Source organism: Cervus elaphus, chromosome 6 (assembly GCF_910594005.1).
Source record: "Cervus elaphus chromosome 6, mCerEla1.1, whole genome shotgun sequence".
NCBI lineage: Eukaryota > Metazoa > Chordata > Mammalia > Artiodactyla > Cervidae > Cervus > Cervus elaphus.
In genome coordinates this window covers 1,819,442-1,831,601 of record NC_057820.1, presented here as the reverse complement: position 1 = coordinate 1,831,601, position 12,160 = coordinate 1,819,442, and the positions used below count along the sequence as shown (strand labels likewise).

The following is a 12,160-nucleotide window of genomic DNA, read 5'->3' as shown; positions in this document are numbered from 1 at the left end:
CAGCCTTAGGCATCACATGTGTGACCCCAGCGTTCCCCCACGGGCCTGGGTCCCCCTGTATGCCCAGAGCCCAGTGCCTGGCCCACCAAAGGGACCAAGAGACCGAAGGATGCGCGGTCAGGTGGGCTCACTGTTGCGTCTACACACGCAGCCATACCCTTACACGGCTACATCAGCACACGCCCGGGCTGTCCCCCAGAGCCAAAGTGAGGAACGAAGCTGACCCCCAACGAGAACGGAGGTCCAGTGGCTGCCACAAAGGCCCGTGGCCCCAGAACCTCTGCCTGGTGAGTGAGCCGTTGGCCAGCACCGGGTGAGCCCTGGGGTCTGCTCACTGCAAGACAGAGACCAGGCCAGCACTGTGCCGGGGTCTAAGAGGCCCCCCGGGGCTTGTCAGGGCTGCCCAGGGTGGGGTCGCAAGGCAGTCCAGCAGCTGCTGTGGGCGGGGACAGAGGGAATTGGGGAAGTGCAGAAAGACGCTGGCATGCACAGCTGCCCACACGGAGCCGGCGCTTCCGAGGGCGGTGGCCAAACGGGAGCAGGAGTGTGGTTTCGGGACCCTCGCCTCGAGCTCTGTCCCCACAGACAACTCAAGGGAGCCCACATGCCCCTGTATGCGCTCCCACACCACAGCCAGCTGGGGCTGCCTCTCCAGGCCTGGCCTCTGCCTCTAGCAAATATTCCCAGATCAGGCAGCATCTCCCAAGGGCCAGGATCGAGGGCTGGGTGAGCCTGTGGGGGCAGAGCTGGGGGGCCCCCAAAGAGAGCCGGGGCCCCTCAGAAAAGAGCAGGGGCCACCCACGGGCCCCGCATCAGGTGCAGGGCACCCTCATCAGAGCCCCGGAGAAGGCAGGGCTCCCCAGGAAGGAGCAGCACGTGGATGGGTCGGGGGACGGCTGGGCAGGCGTGCCAGGCTCAGGGCCCCCGACTTCTGGACCAAGGCCGCACAACAGGCTGTGGTGGGGGGGCCGGGGGCTGGGGGAAGTGCGGCTTGGTACCGTCACCCTCTTGTCTCAAACCACAAGCCAGCAGAGGCGTTCCAGGATTCACACTTCAGTTCATCATGACACTAACAAGTTTCCACTTTTTAATTGCTTGATAAAAAAAACTCTCCAAAGTGCTGACGTGTGGCTGGGTCCACCCCCATGTTCCTGGCCCATCGCCCACGGGTGTTCACGGCTGCACACACAGCCGGCATGAGCACCCCGGGTACCCGCCCCCCGCCCCCCACCACCAGGGCAGGGGCGCTCCACCACGGGACACTGGGAAGCAGGACAGCGGTGGTGACGCACAGACTTCCTTGGGGACAGGCCGGGTCCACCCTAACCTCGCGGCCCACCCTCGGCTGCTTCCTCGTGAGAACAGTGGGCCGACAGCGCCTGCACGAGGCTGTCCCGAAGATCACCGGGCATGGCCCGGGGACAGGGGGGCTCCAGGGGTCCTGCCGGCCACCCCGTTGTCACAGGCACCTCGGGAAGGGAGAACATCCTCCCGAACCGCCCTGCTGAGAGCTGGAACACGCCCTCCCAGGCTGCCCCTGTGGGTCAGCACCCCCCAGCACTCCCTGCCCACGGCTGCTGGCCCCATTCTGAGCCACGGCCCCAGGCGTGGAAACGCCACCTTTGTCCAGCGCGTGGCTCAGGGTGGAGCAACATCTCCCGGCTCCCCAGGCCCCACACCTTCCTCCGTGGCCCCGAGTCCAGACCCACTGCCCACACACACAGCCCCTGCCCATCTACACACGCTCTGCCCACGAGCAGGCCTCCTAGGAGAGGCTCCGTGCCCCCAGCAGCCGCACTGACTGCAGCGTTGCCAGTCTGTCTGTTGACTGTCTGCCTCTCCCTTGACATAGCTCGGGGTTGGAGCGGGGAGGGGGATGTGGACGGCAGTCATTCCGTGCGTCTGTGCCCTGCGGTGTCCCCAGCACAAAGGGGACACCAGCCACCTCTTGCAGCATGAAGAGACCTCACCCACTGGCTGGACACTCCCGGCTCCACCTGGGGTCCAACTGTGGAGCTCATTTACTGAATTAAACCACTCGCCTTGCCCCAAGCATCCCCATTTCTTCATCCCTGGGTGTGGGGCGGGGCCCTCTGGCTGCAAGGATGGACGCCAAAGGGGGTCTGTCGCCCACTGAGCAAGGCCCGGACACCCCCAGAGGGACCTCGGCGAGGCTCTTGACCGCTCCCAGCCTCACAGGTCCACAAAGCAAGGCCAGCAGCCCCCACGGGCAGAGCAGGTGTGGGGCCTGGACAAGGCACCGTCCCCCCCTCCACCCACCCGGCCGCGAGTGCCCGGTGGGCCGAGCCCCAGGCAGACCAGGCTGCCCAACACTGCCGCTGACCCTCCAGGGCTGGGGCTGGAACCTTCCAAGCCCCTCTGTCGGGTCACCTGGAAGGGAACAGACCTTCTGCTCTGAGGTCAGGGTGAGGCTGACCCCCAGTGAACACGGAACCCACGGGCGGCAGGACTTCCCCAAGCCCAGCCTACCCCACCCTCTTCCCAGAAACCACATGCATGCTCCTTGGGTCACTCCTTGGCACACCAGACAGAGCCTGGTCCTGCCCTCGGAGGAGGGCCTGGTCCCGGTCACCGGCCCCAGGCCTCAGGAGCACAGGCGACCACCAGCCAGACCCTCCTGGGGACACATGTGTAGATCACACGCGCCTCCTATGGGGACACAGCCCGACTCGCTGGGGCCAAGGCCGGGTGGGGTCTCAAAGGCTGGGGGGCTCCTTTCTTGCCTACAGTCAACCTCTTGTGACAGAGGGCCAAGCCAGTGGGTCAGGGCAGGGAGCAGCCTCCGGGAACGTCCCCCCAGCGCCAAGGTGTGAGCGCCCAGGGCCCACTCATTCCCCGCCGCCTATCTCCAGCACTTCCGATGAGGAAGCTGAGGCTGAGTGGGCTGCAGCAGCGGCCGCCGCGCCAGCACCACCCTGCGGGCCACCTCATCCACCCCACACTTCCTGCCAAGCCTGGCTCCAAGGGGCGTGAGGAGGCCCGGGGTCTGCTCTCTGGACAGATGGACAGACGAAGAACCCACAGCCCGGAGCGCAGCTGGAGGACGCCCCCCGGCTCCAGGCTGAAGGCTGGGGCACACAGCGCGGGGGTGCAGGCACATGCCAGTCCATCCTCCTGATTTCAGGGTCTGCTCCTGTTTCACACGCACCTCCAGGGCCCAGGGGAGCCGGTCCGGAGACGATCCCAGAGCACAAGCCGCCCTGAGGCCTGCTCACCGCCGCCACCGCTGATGGGGCAGGAGGAGACAGTCAGGGCGTTGCCGCCTGCGAGCAAACACCACACCCTTCACCCCGGGTCCACGCCAGCCTTGCCCTCCATCTGAGGTGCCCAGCTGCTACGGAGGTAGCCACCGCTGACTCACCCTTGTGACAACCCTTCCGCTCAGACACAGGGACACATCGGCGCATCCACACGCCGCAGCCCAGCAAGGTCACACGGAGTGTCCCGGATGGGAGAGCGCTTGTGCAGAGGGCCTGGGGCTGGGGCGAGAAGAGCCACACACTGATAGAGGGGGCCGGTCCGGCCAGAACACGCATGAGGGCACGCGCCCAGCTGAGCGTGGAGAGGGTCTCAGACCTGCCCCAGGGTGAGCACCCAGGCCAGGGCACCACCTCCAGCTTTGCTTCTCTGTACCGGCGACCTGGTGCAACTCACTTCACTCCTCCCCCAAACAAGCTTGCCAATAAGAGCACCCTGCGGACCAAAGATGCTCAAACTACCGCACAGTTGCACTCCTCTACACGCGAGCAAAGTAATGCTCAAAATTCTCCCAGCCAGGCTTCAACAACACGTGAACCGTGAACTTCCAGATGTTCAAGCTAGTTTTAGAAAAGGCAGAGGAACCAGAGATCAAATTGCCAACATCCGCTGGGTCATCAAAAAAGCAAGAGAGTTCCCGAAAAACATCTATGTCTGCTTTATTGACTATGCCAAAGCCTCTGTGTGGATCACAATAAAGTGTGGAGAATTCTGGAAGAGATGGGAATACCAGACCACCTGACCTGCCTCTTGAGAAATCTGTATGCAGGTCAGGAAGCAACAGTTGGAACTGGTCATGGAACAACAGACTGGTTCCAAATAGGAAAAGGAGTACGTCAAGGCTGTATATTGTCACCGTACTTTTTTAACTTATATGCAGAGTACATCATGAGAAACGCTGAGCTGGAGGAAGTACAAGCTGGAATCAAGATTGCTGGGAGAAATATCAATAACCTCAGATATGCAGATGACACCACCCTTATGGCAGAAAGCAAAAAAGAACTAAAGAGCCTCTTGATGAAAGTGAAAGAGGAGATTGAAAAAGTTGGCTTAAAGCTCAGCATTCAGAAAACTAAGATCATGGCATCCAGTCCCATCACTTCACGGAATAGATGGGGAAACAGTGGAAACAGTGGCTGACTATTTTCCTGGGCTCCAAAATCACTGCAGATGGTGACTGCAGAAATGAAATTAAAAGATGCTTACTCCTTGGAAGGAAAGTTATGACCAACCTAGACAGCATGTTAAAAAGCAGAGACATTACTTTGCCAACAAAGGTCCGTCTAGTCAAGGTTATGATTTTTCCAGTAGTCATGTATGGATGTGAGAGCTGAACTATAAGGAAAGCTGACTGCCGAAGAATTGATGCTTTTGAACTGTGGTGTTGGAGAAGACTCTTGAGAGTCCCTTGGACTGTAAGGAGATCCAACCAGTCCATCCTAAAGGAGATCAGTCCTGAATGTTCATTGGAAGGACTGATGTTGAAGCTGAAGCTCCAATACTTTGGCCACCTGATGCTGACTCACTGGAAAAGACCCTGATGCTGGGAAAGATTGAAGGCAGGGGGAGAAGGGGACGACAGAGGATGAGATGGTTGGATGGCACCACCGACTCAATGGACATGAGTTTGAGCAAACTCCGGGAGCTGGTGATGGACAGGGAGGCCTGGCGTGCTGCAGTCCATGGGGTCACAAAGACTGAACGACTGAACTGAACTGAACTGACTGAGGACCAAAGCAGGCAGCTCTCCCAGGCTCCTCCAGAGCTACCTGGCCCAGCGCTGGGCCCAGAGCCTCGGGGTGGAGGGCGCCCCACTCAGCCCAGACCCCAACACCAGGCCGAGATGATAACAGGGGAGCTCAGTGAGGATGCAGAGGCCAGGAAACGCATGCTGGGTGGGGGCCAAGGAGAGGCCCGGGCCCCACTGCTCTGTGCAGGAGCCACGGCCGGAGGCTTCAGACTGGCCATAAAGCAGGCTCGCCGCAGGGACACTTGCTGTTTGCCAGTGCCAGGCCAGGGCATCTGCGTGAGCCCTGCATGCTGAGAACCACCCACCGGGGCTTCCCACGGTCGACCAAGAGGGACACTGGTTGACCCCAGTAGCGTCCGTCGCTTCTCTCATCTCTTTAGGCTCTTTTGTGCCACGGTAGGCTCCCTCGGGCCACAGGACCCACACGGCTCCTGGGTACCTCGCATTGCCACAGGTCAGCACGTCAGGGTCCAGGGGCGTGAGGAGTGGCCCTCATCTCAGCTCCTCCTCCAGCTCCTCTTGGGGGGGGTGTCTCTGGACCACTCACCTGCCCAGGAACCTGGCTTACCATCCGTCCAGCAAGGTTTTCGCTTTCTGCCCACCCTGACACAGGCCGGAACCATCAAGGCCAAGTCCATACCACAGGGCCCTTCCCGCCTCCTTCTCACTTCAGCATTTCAGGGTCTGGTCTCTGTTCAGCTTTAACCCATTTATTTTTATCCTGTTATCCCTGATGCTAATATTTTTCATACCTTTTCTTTTCTTCTTTCTTTGATGTTGTCAGTTAACCCTCACTCTCTTGGAGAGTGTTTTATTTTGTTGCCTCACTTCCTTCTTGGGGTCCACCTTGTATTCCTCAGCCAAATTTTAGGTTGGGCCCTCTCACTGGCTTCTTCCCGGGGTCCCTCACAGGCTGGGAGACGGGACCAGCCCACGATGGGGCAGGCGACAGCCACGGTCAGGCTGGGTCTCTGCCCGGGACCAAGGCAGAGAGACAGCCACGTGTCCAGAAGGGAGGGAGCCAGAGAGGAAAGGGAGAGGTTCAAAAGGGAAGGAGGAGCCGGCCAGGACCCCAGGGCGGAGGCTGGGGAAGCAGAGTCCTGGTGCCCCCGGCCCGGGAACCCTGGCGAGGGACGGATGACTCACTGCTGGCCTCCCTCCAAGCCCCTCGGCCTGGGCCCGTGGGGGGCCTGGCTGGCCTGACCATTCCCAGGAGCGCTGACACTGCCCCATTGTTCGGAGGCCCAGCGCGAGGAAGGTCTGGCCGGGGGCCCGGGTTGGCGGGAAAGGGGCCCGGTCCCTGTCCCTCCCTCTCCAGCAGCCTTGACAGACAGGAGGCGGCAGGGGCGGGGAGGTGGGGGTCTCCCTCCTGCACACTGCCCCTCCCCAAGCCAGGGGTCCTGCGGGATCCTACACGCCGGCCCCGCACCCCGAGCGCAGTCCCAGCCACAGCCGGGAGGCAAGTCTCGGGTTCAAGGCTATCGCCCCGCTGGTGCTCCAGCAGGACGGCCTGCCCCGACCGCCGCCCACTGTCCCCACCCTGCCGTCAGGTCACCCCAGGACACCCCGACGGCCCAGTCAGGCCAGGGAGCGGTGCCCTCAGGGGACCTCGGGGCTGGAGGGGCGGGCCTCTGCTGCCTGGGGACTCCAGACCCGGCCCTGCCTCGCGGGGCGGGCAGCTCCAGGCAAGGCCCCCAGCCACCACAGCCTCGGGCAACGTGGCCTCAGCTCTCTGTCCAGCACCCCCTCCCGACCCCCACCGCGGGCCCAGCAGCCCTGGGAAGCCTCCCCAGACCCCAACAGGCCAAGGGCCCGTCCAGCCCTGTGGTCTGCCTGCGGGGCCACCACGCACGAGGCAAACGCTCTCCTCCAACCCTCAGCCTAACTGAGGCTCCCAGAGGTGAGGTGGTTCCTGACAGTCAGCAGAGCTCCCGAGGGCCGGCCCCGAACCTCCTCCTGGCTGGGGACCTGCCACCACCTGGGGCAGCCTGTCCTGGGTGTGGGAGGGGCATGGCTCCATGGGGCCACAGGGACACCCTCTCCCTCCCTGGGGAGATGGCCATGGGGGTCACTCCTCTGTGGCCAGGAAAGCCAGCAGAGAGGACTGGGCGGCGGGGTGGGGGGGTGCTCCCGGGTGGGGGGTGCTCCCCCAGGCCCCAGTCCACCACATCCGCCTCCCCTGGCCCCGGGGGCCTCTCAGAGCGGGTCGCCGACTCACCCTGTTCCACCGAACCTCTGCCCCCACCGCACACCGGGCTCTCCTGTGTCTCCTGCTTTCATCCAGGCCTCCTTACGGCCACTGCCGCAGCGGGGGTACTTGTGCGTGCGTGGGAGGGACGTCTCAAGACCCAGAGAGAGCTCTGCAAACACAGACCAGCTCTGGGCCTGGCTCCTCCTGCCTGCGTCTTCCTGCTCCCACCCCATAAAGGCCCTACCTCAGGTGCCCAGGGGCACCTCCTATGTGGTTCTCAGGGACCGCCCACTACGAGGACGGTGCCTGCGCCCTCCCCACAGGCAGCCCCGAGCCCGGCCCTGGGGAGGGGCCCCGGGGGTCCTCCCGGCAGCAGGTGAATCAGTGTGGAGACGGCCGGCGTGGGGCTGCCCCGCCTGCTTCCCAAGGTCTTGGCCTGACAGCTGCCCGTGGGTGCCCGGCTGCTTGGGGAACCTCGGGCCTGGGGCAGGGCCTGCTAGGGTGGCAGGGTGAGCTGGTATCTCTTTCTCAATCCTCTTCCTTCCCCAGAGCGGGCCCAGCTGCCGCTGACCACAGCGCTTCAGCATCCTGCTCACATTCTCAAGAGGACAGATGGCTGTGGTCTAGGAGAGCTCGCGTTCTTCCTGGCAGAACTCCCCAGGCCAGTGCCAGGAACCTCAGGACGGCTGGGGAGCTCAGGGAGGGACTCCGTTCCTTGCTCCAATTTTATACAAGTGGACGCCAGGGCTAGTGGAACTGAGGCCCCAGGAGGGCCAGAACCGGGGTCTGCAGCCATCCTGGGGCTCTCCCTCACCCTGCCCCCAGGTTGGGGACACCTCCTCTGCAGTGCAGCTTAGGGTCTGGAGCCAGATGAGATGGGGTCCAGGGTTTCCCACCCCCACCCCCAAGCAGCTCCCCTGTGAGGCCAGGAGCCGGCAGGGGATGCCCCAGTCCTGGTGCACGCCAGGCAGCAAAGTGTTGGGCTGGGGTCCCTCAGAGTTGGGGGGATTCCAGAGAAGTCAGGAGGTAGGGGTTAGGGGAGGACTTGTGGGATAAGGGGCGCATGGGGTGCAGGGCAGCACCCACAAGCTCCCAAGACAGGGCGGGGTACATGGTGGTTACCCCTCCCACTGGAGACTGAGGCTCTCCCTGCAGGCGCTGTGGGCTCCGACAACAGCTGGGTGGGCCAGCAGGGAGGCCGTGGGGGCCGGGCATGGACCGCGGGGGCCCTGGGCCCCTCTACCGCATCCAGCTCACGGCACGGATCCCGCCCAGCTTCTGACGGGATGGCTGCCCTGCACTCCTAGCAGCTTCAAGCCTCTCATCTTGTGTGGAGGGACGGGGGCACGGCCACTCCATCTCTGCCCACGAGGGTCAAACCCGCCCGGGAATCACGGACCTGCCGGCCGGGTCCCCGCCCCCAGCCTGGCAGCTGCCTGGCCATCAGGGGACCCAGCAGCTCGGTGCCAGCTGCTTGCACCCCTGGGAAAAAGGTCTTCCTTTCCTGACTTCAAACAGGAGGGGAGGAAGCAGCTGGAGTGAGGGAGGAGGGGGCAGGGTGAGTCTCCAGGGTCACCTCCCTCCCCTGCACCTGTCCACGCAGGGCTCCCAGATCTGGTGTTCTGGATCCTTCTCCACCACTCTCCTACAGGGCCCCATCTGGGTAGGAGGGGCGCACTGGCTGTCTAGGACTCAAAGACCAGGTCTCCCTGTGGCTCGTGGCTCAGGGGGGCTCAGCCTGACCCCAGCCTTGGTCCCAGTGTATGTCTCCAGGGAGGAACAGCCACAGAAAAAGGAACGCCTTCCACTTAGGACGGGGGGCCCCTGATCCCTCGCCTCAGTCTCCCCGTGTGAACCCCTGCGGGGACCTCCGCATCCAGGCGGCTGGAGTGGTGACTGTGGAGGACACAGGAGCTGGAGCCCAGAGCCAGGGGCTGTGGTGGAAACGCAGAGGGGCCCCAGCAAGATCCCCGCACCGCCGCCCGCTGTGATGCGATCGGGAGCTTCACCGCCCAGCGGCACAGGGCTCTCGGGGTGACGGAGCACCCGCGTCTCTGACACCCAGCAGGAGCTAAACACGCCCGGCCTGCAGCTGGCCGGGCTGCAGGCCTGCTCTACCAGGGACTTCCCTCCTCTGCGGCAGGCCCACAGGGGCATTGCAGGGCACGGGCACTCAGGTGGGGCCCTGTCCTTCACCAGGAACAGACGGAGCACGGAAAAGCAGACAGGGAGCACGGTGACCAGTGCACAGGCTGAGGTGCGGTGGGGTCCAGGGAGGGTCCCTGAGGACCAGGCAGGACGGACACTCAGGCCTTTTATTAAAAACTGCTCCTGAGGGAGGCAGCGGCGGTGGGGAGGCCCAGACGGGCCAGGAGGCTCCCTGTCCACGCCTGGCCCAGGGCCGGGTACACAGGGCGCCCAGCACAAATGGGAGGCCCAGGGGGCAGCAGCTTTCTGAGGGGGGCCCACCCCTGCCCCCCGCCCCAGGGACAGGACTCGGAGTGGGGTGGCATAGCTTCCCAGCCAGCTGAACTGTGGGTGCCGCCCTGGCTGCTAAGGCTTCGGGATCAAGCCAGGGTCTACCCTGGCATCCCAGGCCCCAAGGTCACACCCTGACCTCCCGTCACCTTGCTGGGGCGGTGGGGGGGTGGGGGGGGAGGGGTGGGCAGCCAGCAGTGAGGGGCAGGGGTTAGGCTGGCTCCTCCCTGGCCGGGGGCAGTGGGTGGGGACCCGGAGGTCTCTAAAGCCACAGAAGAGTGAGGCTGGATTACAACATGGAGCAGGGAGACAGGGAGGGGGCCCCCCAGATGGAGCTGCAGCGTCTGCACAGGGTCGGAGGCGGGGAGGGTAGGCCCCACCCTGGGTCTGGGCTACGTCTCCCAGTGTGGGCTCCTTTGCAGCGTCTCACTTAACTTCCCCGAGGACTCCCGGAGTCAGAACCGCTTTCCCTCTGTTTCCCGAGGAAGGAGCTCAAGTCCAGAGATGCACTTAAGACGTGACAAGGGCAGGCTGCTGCTCCACGCTGGGAAACCCGCCCTCCTCATCTGCCTGCTGGGAGGAGCCGTGCCGCTGGGAGAAGGCCCCCCAGGGAGGTCTTCCCCAGGGCTGGCTCAGCGCCCGGCTGTGGGGGAGCCCACCCTGGTCCCAGCTCTCAGGGCGGTCACCGTCCGCCTGGAGACTCGGGGCTGGGCCCGCCCTCCCTCTGCAGGCTCCAGCAGGCAAGACACCCACACCCCACCCAGCGGCCTGGGACGGGCGTGCTTGGCAGTGGGCCGCCCCTACCCTGGGCTCAACCAGTAGACAATAAACATCTGATTCATAAGGAAGCAGACGGCACTTCTCGGAATCAGAACGTGGCCGTGGCGGAAGGGGTATGGACACCAAGAGGGTGCCCTGCCAACTCCTCAGGCCATCACCTAGGTGACGGGGCCCACACCTTTCTAGGGCAAGGGGTGCTGGGTCCCACTGTGGCTGGCCCACAGGGGCCAAGGATCAGTCATCTCTGGACCCTGGGGCCAGGGGTGAGAGAAGCACCAGGTCTCAGTGTGGTTCCTGACCTGGGGGGACGGGCAGGGGTCAACCTGCAGGTGGCCCCAGAGCCAGAACCTCAGAATCTCTGCTGTCCAGGGAGAAGGGGCGCGGTGGGGAGACTCAAGTCCCGTGCCCCGCCCCCCCCACATCTGAGCACTTCACTCCCACTGCGCCTAGAGTTGGCGCGCGGCTCAGGAGCCTGGCCCCTGAGCCCTAGTCCATCCGTGTGGCCCAGAGCTGGGGCCTTCTAGCACTCAAATCGGGAAGTGTCATTCACGAAAGAGGCGCGGGTCTCTTGGCCGCGGCCGGGAGGCAGCCCCGTTTCTCCTGGCATGGTCCTGCCTACCCTCTGGTGCCCAGGCCCAGCATGGTGAGCAGGGTGACCAGGCAGTGCCGCACTGCTGGGCCTACCTGTCTGAAGCTACAGAGTCCAGAATGCTCCCCGCCCCTCAGCCCCCGCCTCTGGGACTTAGGCGGCCCACGTGTGGGACTGTCACAGCCCTTGGATGACTGGTCAGGACCACTGGAGAGAGTCAGAAGCCTGCTGACGACAGGCCACCTGCCTGTGGGTAGGATTTCCGCCTCCTGACCACCCCTCTCCCTGCCCCCAGGCCCCTCTGCATGGTCATCCACCCCCCCATCCATACTCCCACCACATCCAAACACACCAGCCACTCCGGTCAAACTGGTCTGCCACCCTCTGCACTTCCAGCCTCTGGTTCAGTCTGTTCCTACCTCCATGGCTGCCCTCTTGGCTCAGACAATCCTCCTCCTGACGGCAAATACTTCCTTCACCGGCCACCTGCCATTCACCTCCCTTGGCCAGGCTGCCTGTGCTGCCTAGAAAACCACGTATGTGCATGCCCAGGGCTTACTGAGATCATCTAATGAGCCAGCCAATGAGGGGAGAGCAGGGCCTGCCAGTCACTGACCCTTGGAGTCTCCGATAGAGCATCAAGGACAGAAACCAGGAGGACCCACGTGGCTCCCTGATCCTGGCCACTCCTGAGAGACTCGGGCCTTGGCCACGAGACCCAAGCAGCAGGGACCTGGAGCCTGCCCTTTGCCCTCGACCTCTCCAGGTCCCGCCCCCTCCCAAGCAGCCGCTGCCTGGCTATCCCTGCTCGCTAGCCCAGAGGGCTGTGGACAGCACCCCCACTGGCCCACAGTTGCTGGACACCAACCATATGCCACCACCAGCCCCCGGACCTTCACAGACAACTGTGAGCGGTTCACTACCCCCCTTTTACAAATGAGGAAACCGAGGCTCAGCAGGGTGACGCCTCCTGGCCAAGACCACACAGCTGGTAAAGAGTGGCAGCCGAATTGGAAGCCAGGACCCAGCCCCTCTGCATGTCTCTCTGTGCCCCCTAGGCCTCCCATATGTCAGCCTGCAAGCTTGCCGGGTT

The 12,160-nt window shown here is 63.7% G+C and overlaps 1 protein-coding gene and 1 long non-coding RNA gene across 7 annotated transcripts in view; one reads left to right on the top strand and one right to left on the bottom strand.

Annotated features, from left to right (window-relative positions):
* The window catches only part of SH3BP2 (SH3 domain binding protein 2), a 35,375-nt gene that overhangs the window by 21,555 nt on the left and 1,660 nt on the right, over positions 1-12,160 (bottom strand). Inside the window, exon 1 of one of the 4 annotated variants that reach the window (XM_043906009.1) lies at positions 7,248-7,453. The exons of 2 other annotated variants lie outside the window; for them this stretch is intronic. In XM_043906009.1, coding sequence (XP_043761944.1) covers positions 7,248-7,453 — 206 coding nt within the window. Of the gene's footprint in view, positions 1-7,247; positions 7,454-12,160 lie in introns of those variants that run through there. One more of the 4 variants, XM_043906016.1, reaches the window with a different exon arrangement.
* On the top strand, positions 6,696-10,540 carry LOC122696270. 3 transcript variants are annotated; one of them, XR_006341722.1, is made up of 3 exons: positions 6,696-6,929; positions 7,314-9,477; positions 10,187-10,540. It is a non-coding gene; the product is annotated as an uncharacterized LOC122696270 (long non-coding RNA). The 3 variants fall into 3 exon arrangements; XR_006341723.1 differs by having other exon boundaries at positions 10,183-10,540; XR_006341724.1 differs by having other exon boundaries at positions 10,121-10,540.